The 22,361-nt window shown below is 37.8% G+C and overlaps 1 protein-coding gene across 1 annotated transcript in view; it reads right to left on the bottom strand.

Moving 5' to 3' along the window:
• SRFBP1 (serum response factor binding protein 1) overlaps positions 1-22,361 on the bottom strand; it is a 70,589-nt gene that overhangs the window by 6,597 nt on the left and 41,631 nt on the right. Inside the window, exon 4 of the mRNA XM_023944364.2 lies at positions 16,211-16,282. Within this exon, the coding sequence (XP_023800132.2) occupies positions 16,211-16,282 (72 nt within the window). The remainder of the gene's footprint in view (positions 1-16,210; positions 16,283-22,361) is intronic.

The following is a 22,361-nucleotide window of genomic DNA, read 5'->3' as shown; positions in this document are numbered from 1 at the left end:
AGAAGAAATGTCTTTACAAGCAAGAACACAAGAACACTTCACCCCCCACTTCCCCTGGATGTTTAATTAGATACTAGAATTGCACACTTTTATTATGACATACTCCTGTTACTTCTTGTTTTATTTTGCACTACTTATTTTTTATGTAAGAATGTGCTATTACTTTCTACAGGAACATTCATCCTCCTTCAGTGTGCAACTGAGGCACTGGAAAGTGAACAAAGCAATAGAGCAGTGTATAGTCACACTTTACAGTCAGAAATTTTAAGTTACTGTGCTGGTTGAGGCTGGAGTAGAGCTGATTTCCTTCAGAGCAGCTGGTATGGGGCTGTGTTTTGGATTTGTACTGGACACAGGGCTGATAATAAACACAGGTTTTTGTTACTCCTAAGTAGGGCTTACTCAGAGCCAAGGCCTTTTCTGCTTTTTCACTTCCACACTGGTGAGGAATGCCTGGGAGGCTGGTAGAAGACATAGCTGGGGCAGGTGGCCCCAGCTGACCAAAGGGATATTCCAGACATTCCAGATATTCTGACATTATGGTCAGTACATGAAGTAGGGGACAAAAAGAGGAATGTGAGAATGAGAAGCTGAGTGTCTCATGGTCTTGAAGCAGATGGGACTGCAGGAGCTGAATGGTATGCCTTGGTAGTATGCCTGAGACAAGCAGAGCTTCAGGATGAACTGAAGGGCAGATACCTGTGATTAATCTGAGAACATGAAATGTAGACTTTTGACCATTGCTTCATTCTGAATAATCTTTCTGTTCCAAGACTACTTTTGTCTGTACCCTGTCTGCTATAGTTATAATCAATAAAAGGAAAGAGGTCATACTTCTGTTCTTCAGCTGACTTTTGCACAAAAGGGAATTGCCTCATTACAGATCTCATCAGAAACAAGACTGTTGTTAGAAGCATATACTACTATAAGGACAACAACTGGAGTTTCACCTGGGCGAGTGTGCTACCAAACTGGTAATGCTTTGTGGCTCTGTGTCTGTCAACAGTCAGCTATTTAAAATAATGAAATTTAAATGGAGACAGTAAGAAACCCCACTGGGAAGTAAGCAGTACATGGCAAAAAACATGACACAGAAACCAACCTTGGAGAATGTCATACTAGTTTCTTGAAGTCCAGTTTAATTTCAAACATTAATAATACCCTGATTTTAAGAAGAAGAAGAAGAAGGAAAAAAAAAGAATCAATACTAACTAGAGTAAGCATAAAAAGGTAACACCAAATTCTGGGCCAAAAAAAGACATTATTTCAATACCCTTTATAGCAGCTTGGGAGAAGAGCGCTATTAAAAAACAGCAAAAAAACAAATAAAAAACCAGAAGACCTGTTAATCCACACATTCTTTACAGAACTCTAACTAGTTACAGCTGTCCTTCATAACAGCAGATGTGATTAATGTGAAGTCACAGGGTGATTGAAGGTGCCAAACCATGACTACCACCCAAGTCCATACCATGACCTCATACTACTTTGGAACAAGACTTCAGAGAAGTTACTTTTAGACTGAACTGCAGCTAGTTCTCCGTCTTGCTTTATGTCTGTAAAACATACAGCATATGATTTGTGGCCATCAAACATGGTGAAGATTTTGGTATGGGAGGCGAGTGGTTAATGGTATCACTCGTGGCAGCATTGCTGTCTCTCAGCTCCTGAGAGCAAAGGGTTGGTTGTTGACTGCATCTCACATTAATGATGACTAATTATGACAAATTATTTACTCATCATCTGCCAAAACCTCTCATTTTTATAAAAATCTACTACTTTGTTTTCACCCAAGCTTTAACTATTTTCAATGTAACACCAAAATGATTGTTCAGGTGTAATAAAGTAGAAGTTATAAAAGCTTAACAGCATGACAGGTGAGAAGTTCTTATAGAAATCAATTCTTTACGGATCTCAGGAAATTGTCCAAGTTTAAGCAGAATTTTTTTTAAAACTGGATGATACACAATTTTAAAAATGGGCTGATGAAAAATATCCATCTGAACTTAAAAAAAGTCTTAACAGATATAAAACCTTTCCAAAAACTTATCAAGACAATGTTTTGTGATAGAGCCACTAGAATTGAAACTGAAGAATTTCTTACAAAACATCAAGATACACAAGTAAACTATTTTATTTTTCCTTTCAATGCTTGTCACAGTTTCTATTAATTTACATTGTTTTATTTTATCATGGCAATTCAACTATGTAAGTATTTAGATATTTACTTTATTTATCTTGATGGATGGTGGGTTGACCTTGGCTGGATGCCAGGTACCCACTGAAGCTGCTTTATCTCTCCCCTCCTCAGCAGACAAGGGTGAGAAAATTCAATGAAAGATTCATGGGCTGAGATATGGACAGGGAGAGATCACTAACCAAGTACCACAATGGGCAAAACAGACTGAGCTTGGGGAAGTATTAATTTATTGCCAATCAAGTAAGAATAGGGTAGTGAGAAATAAAAATGAAATCTCAAAACATTTCCCCCCCCGCCCCGAACTCCTCCCTTCTTCCCAGGCTCAACATCACTTGCCATTTTCTCTACCTCCTCCACCAGAGTAGCACAGGGAGATAAGAAATGGGGGTCTGTGGATCAGTCCACACGTTTTCTCTGCTGCTCCCTCCTCAGCTCCAGTGCCTGAACCTCCTCCCCTTCTTCTTCATGGCTCCTTCTCCCACACGTTTTCACTCCTCTCTTCCCTGGCTGCAACAGCTCCTGTGCATTCCCCCCCATTCCTTTTCAACTCTCTTATCTCAGAAGTGCTGCCACCACTGCTGAAGGGCTCAGCATTGGCCAGTGGTGGGTCCACCCTGGAACTGGACGGCACTGGCTCCACCAGACACAGGACAAGCTTCCGGCCTCTTCTCATGGAAGCCACCCCTATAGCCAACCCATCTACCAAAATCTTGCTGTACAACACAACACAAAACATTATGAAGAACATTATGAAAAACATTATGAAACTGAAGACCATAGCAACGTGGACAATCTTTTTGCTCATATGTAAAACTGCACACAGTAGAAAGCAGAAGTCTGGAAAATCTATCTGAGCTTGGGCTGCCATCAGCAGCACTGACTCCACTCATCACTGCCTACCACAGACCCTTGAATCCAGTATCAGGGAAGAGCATGAGATTCTTCTAAATACTACCAAGGTACTTACACTGCTCTAATTTTATCTGAATGTCTGGACCAAAGGTATCCTTTTCCCAAAAATTTGTTTACTTAGATTCACATTCCTTTTCACATTAAGTTTATCTTTTCTTGTTTTTTGGCTTATCTTTTATCAAAAAGAAATATATGTATAAACATGTTCCTATCAATCCTCTTCTTTTAAAATAGGAGTTCCAAATAGGTCAAAGATTAAAACAAAAACAGATTATCTGCTGTTCTTTACTACAAGCATGGTAAAAAATACCTACTATCTAAGCATTTTAAGAAGTTCACAGGCTCTTTAAAAAGCCTTAGCACTCTGCAAATGTTGCAGACCATGTTGTAGATGACCATATTTAATGTAAGTATAAAAAAAATCAATAGAGTTTCTTCGGACTAACCTATCACAATTAATTTAGCCAGGCAAAGATGTATGAAGTAAATTCTTATTTTTCAGATTCAGAAATGGTTGAAGAAAAATGGAGTCTTTCATGCCAAACTATCAGAGTGATCTACAGCAGAGCCTGGCATAGACCTCAGACCTGCCCAAGTACAAATTATGTACCTAATCTTCTACACTTCTTCCCTTTTTCTCTTTATGCAAATAAACAATTCCTATGATTGTTTCAACAAAGAAAAGTCAGAAAAAAAAAAAGTTAAGATTAAAGTACGCATGGATTCTTAATTATTTCCTTATGGTGAACAGGGTCAACTCTAGGTGTAAGTGGAAACAGCAAAGTTGTGAGAAAATTCAAATGCTCCTAATTCATCTTCATTTTTTCCAAGGCTAGTAAGGCTATGTGTCTCTAATCATCTCGATCTGGCATCCCACACAAACAACATGCACATAAAAAAAAACCCAAACAAACAACTTCTTAAGGTTATGAAAGAGGACATAAAGTGAGCACTGTGACAACTCCTCCCTGAGTTGTGATAGTCTAATTCATACCAACACTGAAACCACTGCTGGCTCCTAAAGAAAACCTAGGAGAATACTGAACATTACTTTATGCTGTAGAAAGCTACGGACAAATTCCGAGTGGAAAACAGTCGTGAAAGGAGTGCTCCCTAAGTTAGAGTCCAAAAATATTATTAAGAAATATCAGTAATCTAAAAATATTACATAATTTAAATAGTACAGCCAGGACAATTGAGCAGGATAAAATACATGCAGTTCTGACTTACACAAACATAAAATCAAACACATAAAATATAACAATATAAAGTCAACATGTTTTTGCTTTTTTCTTGTATATATAGCTTTCTATAAAATATATGCCTTTCATATATTTTGACATTTGGTTGAGGCACAGTATTGCCATAAAATACATGCACCTTGCCAAACTGCATAAACAATTTTTGGGGAAAGCACAGATGGCACTAGAAAAAACCACTCAAACCCCACATAAGAAAACCAAGCAAACATTCCACACAAAAAGGCAAGAGACAATCATATTGAGAGATTAAACTGGAAAGCAAAATAAGATGAAATAGAAACCCTGAAACAAAAGATGTCTGTCAGGGGGAGTAAAAACGAAATACATCTTGGATAACAGGCAGTATCTGTCAGAAAGAGAAAGTTCTTTGCCACAAAATTAATAGTCTTAAGAGAAGAAAATTAAATTTGGAGGAAACATCATAGTTAGTTGGACATCAACTATGTATCTGATCTGAAATTACAATTGACTTTTACAAGAAAATGAAGTTGAGATAATTTCTTGTAACAGGCCATCTTTAATGAGGGTCTGAAAAATTAAAACAGACAATTGTTTATTAACCCTGAATAGAGAGTTAAGCTAGATATTATATAAAAAGGAAATCTGAAAGAACCATTTCTTAGCAAAAAAAAATTAATATTATTTATACGTATTTGTTATAGAAAAGAGAGCAGAAACACAAAGAAGACCGACACCACTTGGGCAGCGCTGTAAACCAAGCAGTAAACAGAGTTCTCTGACTCCACTTTAACTTGAATGCATCTGAACTCCCATGAGTCAGCTCGGTACCATGGGCTTGTCTAAAGATTTAGTGGAGCTCATGGCAGCAACATGGTAGCAATGATACATGGATGAGCTCTCCATTATTAAAACTATTATACTGGGCCAAAAAATATTCTGTCTTGGATGAACCAATGAAGTTTCAGAACTGAGATATTCACTGCTCTCCCTATGATGCCAATATGCTGACAAAATTCTGCACCAAATTATCAGGGGTGTAATCTTGAGATATCCTTACAATATTTCACTTCAAAACAGATGCTCAAACTTCGAACTATAACTTGTCAGATGCAGCTTGACACTGTGCCATAAGTATAAGCACATATAAACTTAAGTTTATAGCAGAGAAAGTAGACGTAGTTGAGTTCTTCAAATTTAAAACAGATGTAATGCTTCAAAAATAGCTAGGCAAAATGTTTCATAAACAAGCACCACTTTAATCAGGTATATTTCAGATAATTCATAACATAAAGGAAAAATAAGTATCCCTGTGGACGAACCTTGTTTTGTTCAGACCTTTAGATTTGCAAGCATTACCACAGGGAACACACTTATATGTAACTAAAGTATTGCCAGGTTAATGTCTTCAGATAAAACTCTCAGGAGAGAAGTACTTCTGTTCAAAGCACTGTTGAAGGAACTAAGAGAGCCAAGGATAGGCCATGTTATAATAAGCTTCTCAAGACAGCATTTTTTGGCATCACATCATAATTTGCGTGCATGATTGAAAACAGATTTTTTTTTTTTTAATATATATGTCTTTCAGACTTTTTCTGAAAAATACAATGGAAATACAAATTCAGTTCATTGAAAAACTATTAAAACATCAGAGATAAACATGCCTCTGGCAACAAAACATAGATTTTCCATCATTAATTCTACTGACTTAATGCATTCAAGACCTACTCTAGTGATAAACACACGTCAGATGAATATGTAATCCTTGGTATTACTTGTGCACATCAGCAGAGTATGGATGTAAAATGAATGGTAATCCTGTTCAGATTTTATAGCAGGTATTTCAGTATATGACACACAGAACCTTTATGCTTAGAGGCTCTCAGGCATCTTCTAGGCTATTGTTATTACTTAACTTTGGCATGCTGTTTTCCTAATGTGCAACCATTGAACCACTCCAATCATTTGGCAGTTATTTGAATTCCAAACCCAAGAAAAGCTAGATTATCACCACTTGAAATTTAACGTTGTTGTATTTCCATTAAGTGACTAGATTCCTCCAGTTTCCCATATTTGTCTTACCAACCAATATTGCCAGAGGTGCGATGTGCTGTAAACTTATGCTGTCATTCTACCAAGCTATAACCTTTACACGTGGGTGATCTTAGCAGCTATGTTCACTGGTATCCCAATAGAAAAATTTTTCTAAACAGAATTCCAGTAATTCAGGAACATCTCCAACAGCTTCAGGCAACAGTGGCTCTAGCACTTTTCTTCTAGTTTTCCAGTGTTAACAACAGATTGATGGGCATCCTAATGAGCTGAAAGAGCCTGCTTAATTCCATAATCCTTGTTTTAGTTTTTTGATTTTTACAAGTATCAATTTCTTAGTACTCAGTTGGGCACCTGAAAAACTTACCTGGCTAGGACAGATGGGGAGAAATCAGAATATTTTACTTTATTTTTACATAATATATATATATATATAGTGAAAAACTGATAGAGTTTCATTTGTAAAAACAGAAGGAGCATAATACATCAGGCAGCTGTTTTTAAGTTTTAGAAATATCAGGAATATCAGATTTTTTTTTCTGATTTTGTAATGCAATTCTGAGTCACACTACAAAGCAAATATACAGGAGCTTTTCCAGTTAATAATGCACAAGGACCTATTAGTCTTCAACATCATTTAACATCATTTAACAAGTAATCACACTTGTTTATATAACATTAAAGATCTTAACACTTAAAAATCTCTATGCAAGCAACCAAGATAATTCTTAAACTCATGTAAATTCCACCTTATGTTGTCTCCTTACACTTTTCTTCTTGATAGGGATGCATTCACTTGGCACACAATCACAGAATGCCAACTCTATTCTGCTTCCCAAAACAAGATCAGTGTAATAAACGATGGCCATTTTCCCCTCCAGGTTTCACTCATCTTTATTTCTCACATACACACACATACACACAAAAAAGCCTTCTTGCTGGAAGTTAATGCTCTTGAAACCAGCTATAAGAACCAAGGTGGAAATTGCTTAATGAGTATTAATTATCAAAGGATATACAGATAGATGACAAGACAAAGGAAACATTTTGCTTTGTCATTTGGTTGCACAAATCCATCTCCCTGCCTCATCATAATTCTCATGTGGATTAATTTTACAAACTGATTACTTTCCCTATGGGCACATAAAAGACAAAATTCAAAGATTTTGTCTTTAGTACCCAAAGGAATTAAGAATAACTGAAAACACTGACTCTTACTAACTGTCCCAAATTTGTCGGCTTTCTAGACTCATTGAATATTTTCTGCTCACCATTACCATTCTCACTGGCGCCTGTAGTACATTACTGGTATCAAACTTTGTGACACTTGGAACTTCCATTCAAAATGCTTCTAAGTGCTTTTTTTTTTTTTTCTGGTAATGCCTTTGAGCTGTTCAATTGCAGTGCTTCACAGAAAAATACTATTCTCACCCATGTACATCACACCCCACTATCCCTGTAAAGATGGTAAACTGCATTAAGTATCTTGAAAAACTGGTGGAAGGAGGGTATCTGTATTATCTGTGATGATGATGCCAGGAATTCTAGCTCCCTGCCATTACTGTTTTCAGTGCAAGGGTTAATATAGAAACATTCATAATTTACACTCTTTCCCTTAGTATTGGAGGAGACAATCAACTGCCATTGTAGCCAGCCTGATTTCCCTTCCTTATTTGCTGGATTGAGCTGTTCTGTCCTTGGCCTGCAAGAGACATCCTGAAAAGTAACCACGTGCTTCCTGTGTGTCATGTCATTGTTAATTTGATGTTCCTCCATGCCTATAACCTTCCCTGTGTTTTAAAAAATTCCCTTACGTCCTTTAAAATTTTCAGTGCTGAGAGTCCAGTGCAATTTTGATTATGCTGCATGTCATCCTTCATGTCCAGCTTTTCCTGGCCCCAAACACACTACAAATGCCTATGTGTCTCATTTTTACACCATACACTCATCAAGGCACTGATATTCTGTCTCATAATCATTGCATGGGAGTCTGAACAATATTCTGGAGAAGAAAATTGTGGCCATCAGTAACTTGGCCTTCCTTCAGTTTAAAAAAAACAAACTAACACCAAAACAACAAAAACCAAACCAAAGCAAACCAGACCAAAAGGTTGCCAAATCAACCACAATACACTGAGAACCTCTTGTTATACCATTTTCCCTGTATTTTCTTCAAGGAAAGCATAGAAACAAGGTTACTTCTAATATTCTCCTCTATTCCCATGACAACTCATATCCAGTAAGATACTGATCACTCATCACTCAAATACTCATTTAAAATAGGAAGGAAAGTTGTGAGTTGCTTGTCTTTGTGAGTGCTGTAACACAAAGCTTTCTGGGACTGAAGAAGTACAGCCATGTGTATGTGCAGCACTATAAATCACAACACCACTACCACAGGCCTATCTAACAGCACTGTTCCCACACACCTTTTCATCCATAATACCCTCACAAACATAGTCATTGTGTTTGAATTACCTGAGGGATCCAAGCCAAGTATCACTCACAAAAATGTGAATCAACTTCCTCTGAGCTTTACTAACTATGATATGCTTGCCCACAATCTGGTCTGGCACATCAAGTAAGTGAAATGAGCACATTCAAATCAAAGGCAATCACACCACTTCAGAGTCTGGGCCCTGTCTAGGAACAAGACTGTACTTTAGCAAATTTGAACTGTTCAGCCAGGCAACAAAATTTAGAAATACAGCCTCACAGGAATGTAAATGAGTGGTAGAAAGATTCTTGGACTAGCAATTTAAAATCTGAAAGGAGACAGCCCTTTTGTGTCAGAGATAAACAATATCCCTGTGAAACACTGCCAAAGTTACTAGCAGTTTATTTCAATACTGAACATAAAAGAAGACTCCTTCCAGAATGAAAAAAATCAAAGCTGTGGTTAAACTGAGCTCATTGCAATTGATACCCTGATGTTGAAGTTGATGCTAGCATTGGTATAGTCTACCTCCTTGCTATCAAACAGTGGCAATAAGTGGAGTGTGTATGTATGGCAGACTAGTTTGAATGTGAAGGGACAACTGGAGAAGCTACCTATGGATTATTCCAGAGACAGTAAGGGAAGAGTGTGGTGCAGGGAAGGAATGGCTAACCAAAGGTGGGAGCGACACGGACAGAACCCAGTACAACCCTGTACTCTCCCACTAGAAGCCTGGAGAGGGATTGAGAGTGGCTAGGCCAGCAGACAGACGGACAAGTGCAAAGTGGGGAGAAGACTGGAGAGAGATTTGTCAAAAATTGACAGAATTCGTTTATACTGACATAAAATTTCAGTTGCAGTCACAGCAATGGATTCTAAACTCTAAAATATAGCCTGGTATATATAAAGGCCATGCTAAACACCTTGGAGTTCAAGTGATCAAACTTGGAAGATGAGGAACTTTCAGGAAAAGACAGCAAAGAACAATCAGTCACACAGGGAAAGTATTTACACCTGAATGTGATATTCATCAATGAATGCAAAATTCTTCACTTCATCAGGAGTCTTAGGAAGACTACAGACATTCCTGTTTAACACTAACATCTGGTGTTTGACATGGAAAATTCTCAGGAAACTGTGGCTTCATACATTTAGTGTAACTTCCATCCAAACTGAGTAAAAATATTCAGGACAAAAAGAATTCAACTCCGTAACACTGATGCCCAGCATAAAGACAATTATTTTGGTCTGTGATGTAGGAAATTGTTCTATTAAATTAATGCAACACATTCCATATGTTCATGCCAACATTAACATGTTGACAGATACATCTATTACAGAGAGAAAAGTCAATCTGGCATCTAATATGCAAATGAATATCTATTGTTTCATACTGAAATAAGATGGGAAGGTAACATTTTAACATGTAGAACAGTAAATTTAATATTATTATTCTACTAATTTCAGCATAAACATGCTGGAGAATGTACATCCATGTACCTAGTAAGGCAATACATTCCTTCTGGAGCAAAAGGAAATAACATAACAATGTTTCTAATAATTAATACTTATAGAGAAGGAGGCAGGGAATGAGATGGAGATTATCTATGAAATCCAGGAAGGCTATTAAATCATCAGTGTAACAACCAAAACTTAGATAAAAAGAATGAAGTTTTTCATGGGTTCCTCAAAAACACCAGCCATTTGCCCCACACAGTCAAAATCAAAATGCAAAATTGCAACATTATTAATGATAAGCATATTATTCAATATTTATGGACTATCACATCAGTATTACAAAGAAAACTGATTCATACAATACTCTCGTCCCTATGGTTTATGTCCTGCAAACAAAATATTTCCATAAGCAATGTTAAAAATCTGTGTACATAAGAATCTACTATTAAAGGTACTAACAACAGGAACAGAACTTCTACATAAATAAATAGTAACATCTATCCTAATTAGTACGTTTGTGTTGTGAGTAGAATTCTTCAGGAGGGCTGGGGGGAGGAGAAGATAGGAGGTTATGGAAAAATCCTCCAAACCCCAAACGAAAGACAGCAACTATTCTGTGTCACATCCAAAGCCTTTGAAGTTAACAGCAAGCCTCCAATTAAAATGCAAAAGAACCTTTTCAGGGGCCCTTTTTATGATTTAGTACATTTCCTCAGATTAAATCTACAGTGCATGCAGAGGGGTTTGTTTAGATATTTTCCACTAGGAAGTACATTTTTAAAATGAATGAAGGCAAAGATCCCAAATGTACATTTAGGATTACCAGATAAAAGAGAAACCTTTATATTTTTCAGTATTAGGAAATGCAGATGACTGGTCCTCTGTAGATGTAGATATGTTTAATCAAAAATTCTACTTGATTCAGAAATTACATCTTTCTTTTCCTGACACAAAGTTCAAAAGTACTAGGAGTATGAAGTTGAAAATTTCCTTAATAAATACATGTACTTAGTAAAACAATGTCTTGTGTATTCCTTCAGCAAGAACAATGTCTTGTATCCATCTGGACAGCAACACCTTTCTACCTCTTTCTCATATCCTTTTTACCCAAGGACTTCCTTAGCCCCACACCAGAGATCGAGTGAATTCAAGAAGTTTGGGAGATGAAACAGAAATATTCTTCTCACATGTGAATAAGTGTAAATGTTTTATTCTGGGATGCTTGCTGCTCCATTTAATTACTCATTGTTCTTTAAAGCCTCAAAGCTAGCAGCCTTTCATAAACTCCTTTTCACTTACTTTTGGTGTGAAAAACATTTTCAGTATAAATCGAAAAAGAAGAACAAAATTAGCACTGTGACTACTCCACCCTTGCTCATCTTTTTGTTTACTTATGACAGAGAGACTGTGAATTAATAGACTAATCTCAGGCCATCACCTGCATAATTTAAAAATGACATGAATCTGACAAATGCTATTTTGATAATGTGATTGAAACACACTTTTGATAGGAATAAAATTAATACATATTTAGCCCTTTAACTTTGTCCTTCTTCCTGTTTGTCCTGGACAGCAAATGTGAATAAGTCAAAGTACTGTTTGATAAATGACAAAAAAACCTTTCATATTACTGTTAGTATTTTGGTTGGTTCCCCCATCCCAAGTTCATTAAAGTCAAATAGGTAAAGTGCCACAGATATTAAATTCACTCACCCTAGAACTTGTAAGTATAATGTATCAGTCTTTGGGCATCTGTTAAAATATCTGCACCAGAAGCCACACAGCACTAATGTCAACCCTCCAAAATCCTGCTAAGCCGAGTTCCTCATCAGGCAGCTTGGATTTTAAATGATCAAACTCACACTGTGTACCCAGTTGCTCAGTTAAATCCTGGCATGTCTCCCTATGGCTATTCATGAGCTGCCTGAGATCCTGTTTCTAAAGTTTTTGAATTCCTTTTAAATTCCAAACAAGACAAAGTTGGTTCCTGTGCATGAAGCAATCCAAAATAAGCTTGCCAGACCTTAAATTAGGGGGAAAAAAAAAAAAAAAAAGAAAAGAAAAAGAAGCAGCTACTAATGACTTACATTTATAGCCTACAAAAAATGTCTCAGCACTCTTAGAAACAGTAAGCTTTTCAGTAATCTTGAGATCCAGAGGGATGTGGCCACAAAAAACTCTGAGGATCATGGTATACTCAAAATTTGCTGTGCAGAATCCTCTTTGCACACAAGTATCTACATAAGATTCAAATACAACTTTTTTTTTTTTTTTTTTTTTAGCAATAGGTGGAAATACAAGACTTAATAGGAAAAGATGGCTTTCTTCTAAAGGACCACAGATTAAAGATCAGTGTAAAAGAAGGGAATACTATACTCCTGAGGATATGTGAAGACTGCATCTGGAAGTAAAAAAATATAGGTGGTATTTATCATCTGTGAGTGCTTGTTCTGCAAGTAAGAAGCACATGCTCAATCCAGTCTCTGATAATAATGTATATTGGTAGTCTATTTTTCACTCAAAGTAAAATACAAGAGTTAATTTCTGTTTCAACCCTGCTTCCCAAATCAGACAGTTGCTGGATTTTGAAATACACAGAGTTTATTCTTTAGAAAAAGTAGGTATTTTGACTTGAGGCAAGACGACATATCACTGTTTCTAGCAGAGCTGGAATTCTGTCATTCTCAAGTGTTTAAAGCATAGGGACTTTTTCCTCATGTGCTACACACCAAAGACTTACTGGAAATGAGTTAAAGCTAAATGAGATGCTACAGTAAGTTAGTTAGTATCTGTTACCAAAGGCAACAATTGTGGTTATGATGAAGGTGTTTGTAGTTGGACCAACGTCCCCTTTTCCTGAGGAAACAGCCCAGATTATAAACATAATTTTCTAATACTGGAAAAACATTAATTCATATTAACTTATTTATCCTTCCTATCTTCACCTATCTGAATTACCCTAAATCTGTGTTAGCAACAAGCTGAAGATAATAGTTAACACTTTGCCAGTGCTCAGTTTGGTTTTCTGCTTGTAATGAACCGCATTATTAGGATCAGCTTCCAATTTATACCTTCAGTGTCCTGGAGTACAACACAGTGAATCAAGCTTCCCATACACTGCAGGAATATATGCTGTGTGCAACAGTTCAAAATGCTGTCACAGCTGCAAATGTGAGTTTAAAATATGAGTTCTATGGTATGTTTTTCTAATTCTAGTAATGTCTGTCAAATACTCTTGCAGCAGACAATGTACAACTTGGTACAAAAAGCACACAAGGACTTGGAGAAAACCTACAAAATATAGGTCCTGTTTTAAAACAGCTGTAAATAGAACCAACAATATAAAGGTTAGTCAAACTTCCATGGTAATATTTATTACAATTTTTACAGCAGAATTTATCACCTGCTGGTAACAATGGTGCCAGATGCAGCAATAGTCGAGTGGATTAAAAACATTTCAGCAGACATGCATGAAGAACTGTTCACCTGCTGCTTCTTGTAATGTTTTCATAAAAAGTCATTTGTCATGGGGTTGGTGACTCCCACCAGTAACCCCTGCAACTAGATGAATCTGATCTGCTTATTATCAATAAAGCTGCATTGAAATCTAAATCATAGGAACTCCCAGTAAATTGCCACTTGCTAAATACTTCGCATGAATTTATAGTACTTGATTGAAATATATGCAAAGTTTTTTTAAATAGAAAAGTATACTTAACTTACTCTGAAAAATGTTGGGAAATAGAAATGGAACATAAAAGCTCAGTGACAAGAAGCAATTAAAAAAGTATCTTGACTACATGACCACTATGCAAAACTAACATCCAGCATTCCACAGTGAATTAAAAGCAGATTGCCTTTTGTCAATGAAAACAAACCTATTCTGAAAATGAAAACAGCCACAGGATGTTTTCCTTCAAATATTTTGAAACTCAAGTTAATGAAAAGGTAAACAGTGTGGTCTGTATTTCATGAGACTACAGAATATTGCTAAGGATAGATAATAAGAATTTTTTTTATTGTATGTTTAATGCCTACGGTGGGAAAATAAGAAACAAAATATTGGAGAATTAATTTCTGTTTAGGCACAGAAGGGATGCCTATGTTGGGGATATGCACAGCCACCACTTGTCACACAATTGTACTTATTCTTCTACTGCAGTGAGATTAAAACCCTCTATGGGTTTAAAAAAAAGCATTAGCATCCATCCATCCATCCATCCATCCATCCATCCATCCATCCATCCATCCATCCATCCATCAGCTTGATATGAAATGTAAGTTCCATCCACTAAAAACCGTGAGATTAACAGACTTCCATTCCCCTGAAAAAGAGGACCAGCAGCAGAAAGTAACAGAAACAACAGATCAAAACCCCTAAACAATTCCATGAAGATACGTGCATTATATGTTTTCAAGAACTAAGGCTAAATTAAAGCCTATTTTAAGACTTTAAGTAAATAATATGAGAAGCACAACATCATTCACGACTATGAATATATAAAAAGTAACGGGGTGAAAGTAAGATTAATTATATTCCTTCATCATTCTTGTAAATAAAATTGCCACCTTAGAAAATAAAACCTACAAAACCACCTTTAAAAAATAGCATCAATAATTTCATTTTGGTGGTCCTTCACTTTATGAAATCAGCATAAGCCTGATGAATTTGAAATCTTGGTAGAAGAATCTCCTGTGGTTAAGTGATAAAATGGCACTGTTCGAATTTAGCATCCTTCTTGAAGAATGAAATCCCTCTCCACATGTCCTCCAGACATTTGAAATCTTCATGTCTGCCCCATTTTTAACATTACAATAAGCAGTTTCTGACTACCTCATCCTCACACTGGAAAATCCTGGTCAAATAAATTTAAAAGAAGAATGCTTTTTAGCTTAATGACAGTGTATTTGTGACCTTTTCCTTACTCTTTTCCATCATTCAGATAAGGAAAAACAGTTAAGATGCTTCTACCCAAACACTTGTCCAGAAATATCAAATTCCTATGATATTTTCCTATTAACTTGTTTTTGCTGACATAAAACATTGAAAAACTTGCTGCACATTATGCTAATAACTGAACTACATCACACATGACTGCAATATGCAACAGCAGAGCTGTATTACAAACTAATGACGCCATTACAGGAGTAAATGACCAAATCCTACATTAAAACTTAGCCTGTGTACTATAAACACTTCAGGTTTCAGCCTTCTTCAGTGGACCACTCATAGGAATTAAAGCTGAAGTGAAAAAACTCATAAAACTTCATGTATTGACACTTTTAAACTCAGAATTGCTTTCTGGCATCAATAATGTAGCATGTTCTTTGAAATGGTACTGCTCTCAGCCTCAGCTGCTTATTTCAATAAGCACTTCTATGTCTTCATTGCATCTCTTACAGATGTCACTAGTTAGGCAGTTAATATTTGATACTGTACCTTCAGGCTTCAAGAGAAACATTACACTGAAAGCAATGAGCCACAGAGGTGTTAGAATTTCACCTTCATTTCAAGCTAATGTTTGTCATGTTTTGTTTACATGTGGAAATTTCTCCCTGCATTTCAAAGTATTGAGAACCTTTTTCCAACTGTTGCAGAAAGATTACTTATTTACACTAAGTGAATAATTTATATATACTATATAGACAACACAAATCTATTTATAAAGACTAAGAAATCACTATTATGTTTCCTGGTATTCTGTTCCAATTACTAGGGACTTGCCCACCAGACTAATGACAATTCATACTAGACAGCTATTCACTTTTCTGTAGATATGTCCCAGTGGACAAACCCCCTCAGAAAAGGAAGAACTACAATGAAGATACAATACAACAAACAGTGTGTCAAATCCATGTACCTGCACCCACGTATACACCTTTTCACACTCAGAGAAGCAGGGAAGGAAAGCAAAAACCAGCAAGTCTTACCTTTTTGCAGACACTTTCAAAATTAACTTCTGTCCTAAGAGCAAGTCTGGTAACTTCATCTGGTTTTATTTCCTGTAGATGAAAGAAAAGTTTATTCTTCTTACGATCAGACTTCATAAAGTCTTTCTAAGGTTCACCTCCTTTATAAGCATTTGAATCATGACACCTCCCTGAGAAAAAAAATGAGTTTGTTATATGGCAAATTTTTTCATGTGTATGTAAATGCTACATTTATACTGACTGACCTTTCGAAAACACAACCTTTTACTTAATCTGACTGTATATACTAGTGCTGAAAGCAAAAGGGATTTTTCAACAATAAAGTATGCAGAATAGGTGGTTTTATTTGCAGAAACATTTAAATTACCTGTATTGTTCTACGACAAATAAACTTTGGAAGGCCTTAAACTCCTCATTTATCTTCTAATGAAGTTATATCAGAACTTATCTATGTACATGAATATATAAGTCAAAGACAATGAAAATGAAGCTGAGATGAAAAAAATATTATCTTTTTTCTAAAGAAACTGACTGAACATGCAGTTTGCATTCCTGAACTTAAGCATTTCCATTGGCAGCTGAAATAGAGGAATGAAAATCCTGTACAAGTGGATTTTGTTAAAAGCTGAATATTTTATGAAACATGCCCCCACAACAGATTTCTTGCTATTTTAAGACACATGCTTCATGTAGGTTGCATTACAAAATGCTCTATTAACCTCATCAACTGAATTAACTGAACATTATTTTGCTCCTAGGGCAGTGAAACAAAAAATCATGGTATCTACCAGTTGTTTCCCAGATGGCCATTTTAAAAGCAGTTTAACTATTCTTATGCCAGACTCGAATAATGTTCATGCATTTTAAAAAGTTAAATTCTGTACAAAGTAACTTAATTATTCTGATAGGTTTCGTGTTCAACTATATTGTATTTGTTAATTTCTTTATTTTCCTGCTTAAGCATTCTTGAAACCCATTCCAATACCTTCATTTTTACTCCACTGTTAAGTTCCATATTCTATCCCTTTTCTGTTGTAAATCTGGAGCAGTATACTTCCTTGGACATGATTTCAGGAAGAACCACGTAGCTTACCTTCTTATAAAAGGTCATATCTTGCATCTCAAAATTATGTTTTTCTTTTTTTGTATAGTTAAGACACTTTACAGAGACTTGCAATTTATCTAGACCTTTAAGGTACTGCATGACTTGCTTGTCTCAAAACTGTAAACAATTATCTAGTAATGGGAAAAAATAAGAGAACTTAGTTAAATCAACAACAACCTCTTTTTGTGAATGTCAGAAGAGCTTCCTGACAATGAGATCTAGAACACTGCAAAATCATCTCCCAAAGGTACTAGTGGAAGCCACTGAGAGGACAGGATCCACACTGGAAAAACACTGGTAGATGTAGGAAACAATCTTCTACTGGCAGATGAACAGTTGGATGACCTAATAGAGATGGAAAAGACCTATGATTCAGTTTTTCATGACTTTCCAAAGTGTTTCACAGATGGTGAAAGTAGGACATGCTGGTTAAGTGACATGCTTACTGTCACATAGGAGCTTGGGGGTTACGAATGAAGATCTGGAACCCAACATTATTCATTAAATCAAGCTGTTGGTTTATTAAAAAAAAACAACCACAAAAAGATAATTCCTATGATCTTCATCCCAAATAAAACTGCCTATTTCCTGTCTCCTTAGGATTTAAATGCAGCAACAGGGTTCAGGGCAGAGGCAGACAAACTTCAGCGATCCCTCCATGAGAATGTCAGAAGTTTAATTTTGATATGACAATATTGCAGAATTCCCAAGACATTGCAGAATCATGAATAATACTGGAGAATGAATTACACTTTGGAATGTGAAGTCATGAAAGCCACTCTGAAATGCCTAGGATACAGAATGAGGCCAAGAACCTTCTGTTCAGGCTTAAATCTCCAAATTTATAAATTATTTCCTTCACTTCTCCTAGATTTAAGGCAAAGTAAGTATTTTTCACTTAAATGCTCTTCCACAGAACCTTGGTTTAGTAAACATAGTCACATGAGTCAAGTTACTGTAATAAGCACGTTTATTCAGTCTCTATTAATGGTGTCTCTATTAATGGCCAGACAATAAAATAGAAAATGGAGATAGTGGTATTTTTCCCAGCACAGTTTTCTCAACTTCGAGATGAACCTGTCTCACAAGGAAAACCTTAGTACTGAATATCTATTATGTAACCCTCTTTCCAATTGTGCTAAGGGATGTTACAGATGGATGCCCCCTCCAGCATCTCTGAGACCAGTCTAGGAATTCCACCTGTCCTGATGCTGCAGCCCAGCCCAGTATGTCCAGAGACACAGAGGTGTCTGTCCCAGGTCCACAGATACAGCAGATGCTTTCTTACTGACAGTTTCAACCAGTAGTGAAGCTCAGCTATGCAGCATGTAGCACTCCCAGGACTCACATGAACTGCAGAAGTGCCAGCCAAGGCCTCTTCCTTCTTTTCTGATCAGGGCTGAAGTTCACTATTGAGAGTATGCCACCTCCCACCCCCTCAAAAGGCACAAACACACTTGTGGATCCCTCAGTATCAGTGCAGACAGGGATACCTCTGTCCATCTAATACCTCTTGGCCTGGGTCCATAACTCTTGTGCCTCTCTCCTGCGCCTCCTACTTGCTGGCTGGCAGCAAGTCACTATCAGGCAGATACAAAGACCCACCTTACAGGCAGCAGCAAGGGCCCTCAGGCCACCTGATACCCCTTCCCAGATGACAGAACCTTAGAAACACAGAATGGTTAGAAGAGGCCTTAAAGATCCTCTAGTTCCAGCCCTCATAATGGGAAGGGATACCTTCCACTACATGAAGCTGCTCAGGACCCTCAGGCCCAATCTGGCCTTCAACACTCCCAGGGATGGGGTAGCCACAGCTGCCTTGGGCAACATGTGCCAGTGCCTCACCACCCTCACAGTAAGGAATTTCTTCCTAATACCCAATCCTAACGTACTCTCAGTTTAAAGCTATTACCCCATGTCCTATCACTACATGCCCTTGTAAAAAGTCCCTCTCCCACACATAGTTACTCCAGTTTGAGGTTTGCTAGTGAACTGCACATGCCAAAGGGACATACACCCAGAGTCAAAGGACATGAATATGAGACAGTCTGCCTGCCCCATCAGCATTAGCACACAGGCCATGAGCAGCAGCCCAGTCCAGATGTGCCAAGAGCTTCACAGGCATGACTCAGCCCAGTTTCACCCGCAGAAACATGTAGGACACAAACTGACTGTCCTCCCTGCTGCTGCACATGCTGTTACTGCCGGTGCCTGGAGCTGAGACCCCCCACCAACTGCTGCTGAACCCCCAGGCTTGGGGCACCTACACTCCTGCCTTCACTCCTACTGCTTTGCCCCATACACCCATGTCCTGGGGTGACTTCATGATGCTTGTATCCCCAGTTGTCTGTTTATGCTGGATATGGAGTTCTGAGAGTGAAGCAGGGAGACTAGCGCAGAGTTTGTGTTCAGAAACTGCACTCACTCCCCTGCATTCTGCTCCTGAACTGTGCTGTCTGCAGCATGGACAGACAGTGGGACAGAGCTCTCCTGTGCTTTTAGTTAGTTTTTAGATAGCTGAGGCAGAGAAGTTCCCTGGACAGTGGTTTTTCTTTTTCTTGGAATTGTTCAAACCTGCTCTGAACTGAAAACCCAGACAAACACCAGGAGCTCAAACCTGGGGGCCACCAGGGCTAGGATGTGGTATTTTCCAGAACAAAAGGGACTGATAAGAGACTGAGAGAACCCAGCTACACACCACAAGAAATTTCTTAATTTTCCATCTCTTCAGAACAACAAGAGGTTTTATTGTTTAATATATTTTTTTTTTATGCTTGTGAATACTTTACTTGTTAAATAAACAGTTTTTTCCCCACTTTTCCCAAACCAGCTGGGAGAGGGGCTGTTTCCATTTGCTTTCTGGAGGGGCCTCATTCAGAGGTTTCCTCCCAAAATTTGCTCTAAACCAGGACACCCCAGTAGCTGGTACCTCGTCCTTACTGCATTTTCAGGCAGAGGACAAAGATGTGAGATTACAAACAGGTAAGGAAAGAAAAAAAGGTGACAGACTATGTTGATCAGTTGCACTGCCTGGTCAGGTAAATTTACTGACCAGAACTGGCTGAGATTATCCCCTCAAATGCTCACTCCCAATTATGCCCCTCTAAGTGCTGCTTAAGTTCTGCTTAGTCACAGGTCCTCCCAATGTCCCTGAATCCTTATGTTCCTATTGTTCTCCCTTATCATTTACAAACTCAAGGCTGGCCTTCTGCAAAGCAGTATCAGTAGTTTTTTTAATGGTCCATTATTTGTGAGTGGAGATGATTTGCCTTTGTTCCTGTCTGTTTATCCCTTGTCCACCAGCTCTTTTACTGTCTGCTTCACCCCTTCCCCTTTTCCTGTCTATCCCTTTAGCACTGCAAAGATCCAGTTATGGAGGCCCCTAATGAAGAACACTCATTGCCTTCCAAATACTCTCACAGATTACAGCCGTTTTCTGAAATCGTATTAATGCTTGGTGTCATGACCTATGCCACTTGGTTTCCAAGAGAGATGCTACGTTCCAGTGAACAAGGAATACAAAAGTTAAGGGGAAACAAGATAAATATGCTACTTTATGAAGTATACAAACTACAACAATCTCAGGTTAGGGAAATACAGACAAAGGTCTCCTAAAAACCAATGCACAGACTCTTTTGCCTTGAAAATCTTCCCTATCTCCCCAAATGTCTAAAAATACCCCAAGCCAAAACCTTAAAAGTAAGGTGCTGACATACTGACTGCCTATGGAGGGATGATAAAAACCTGCTGAGATCAAGAGACCCTTCTCCTTTGCAGATTGACCATGTTTTCTCTCATGGGAGATAAGACAACTACTAGAGGTAATACACTGTCAGCACTACTGGCATTAGTGCTCTAGCTGGTAAACTGGTGGATAATGAGCAGTAAGGAACAATGGAAGAGATAATTTTCTTTTACTTATAAACTGCACCATTATCTCAATATTTATTATGAAATCCTTTGGAGACAGGGGCACAAGCGAGGAAACACTCTGCAGTACATGCACATGACACAAAGCACAATGGTGTAGCTGTTTGTCCTGATGCTTCGGCCTGAAACGGCCACTGGAATGCCAAGATGACATTGGAAAGAGGTGGCAAAGGAGTAGGATCAGCAATTTTTTCCAACAGTCTGGGGATGATGCTCCTCTGGGCATTCACTGCCCAGGCAGCTGCTCTAGTGGGCAGTGATGTCAGGAGAACTGGCCGGTCAGCCAGTTGGATCCTGTCAGGCCTGCAGGCAGATGACCAGGCCTTGGCCTGACGTTAAGATGAATAAACAGGACGTGAAAAACTACTGGACATAAGAGAACTGCTGGATGTGATAGATAATGCAAGAAGCTGCAGAATGGCTGTACAGATCATTAGGGCAGAGTTACACAAAAACAAGACAAGCTCCATGGAAAGGTGGAATACAGGGCAGACTTCAGGGGTGGACATTTGTTAAGAAGGTAACTGAGCTAGTAACAGCACATGAAGCCAACACTGCACACAAAGTTACAGTGAAATACCAAATTTATGGAAAAAGTAACTATAGATGGGCAAGGACTGGAGTGGGCAAAGACTGGCGTGGTCTGGGAAAAGTGAGCACTGGGGCACAGGAATGGGTAGCTATGGGGTGGGCACTCATCTCTGAATAGAGTACGGGAGGCAGTGAGCTCACCCCAGTACTTACAGAAACTTAGAACAGCAATGTTAGGAGATTTTTTTTTAAAATAAACCGTAACTGTCTTACACAGAAAGACAAGACTATATTGAAGTATGTCAAGCATAAGCGGTATGTGAAAATAGGATTTCATGTTTATATTGATTGTGGCAGCTCAGATGACTCAGTATCCAAGTGATACTGAGTCAGAGAGAGGTCCTAACCTAAAAGGCATGGAAATGTAATTTATTGAACAGCCTCTGGAAGACAGCAAAAACAAAAAATTCGCTGTCAAATGAGGCTTCGACACATCTCAGAAATGCAAGATTTTTCACACAAAATGTATTCCCAGCTATGCTGTCTCAGGCAGTTTTAAATGACTCAGGAAAAAACCTTAAAGTC

This window comes from Cyanistes caeruleus, chromosome Z (genome assembly GCF_971803275.1).
Source record: "Cyanistes caeruleus chromosome Z, bCyaCae1.hap1.1, whole genome shotgun sequence".
In the NCBI taxonomy this organism is placed as follows: Eukaryota; Metazoa; Chordata; class Aves; order Passeriformes; family Paridae; genus Cyanistes; species Cyanistes caeruleus.
The sequence above is the reverse complement of the archived record's forward strand: the minus strand, read 5'-3'. Positions and strand labels throughout refer to the sequence as shown.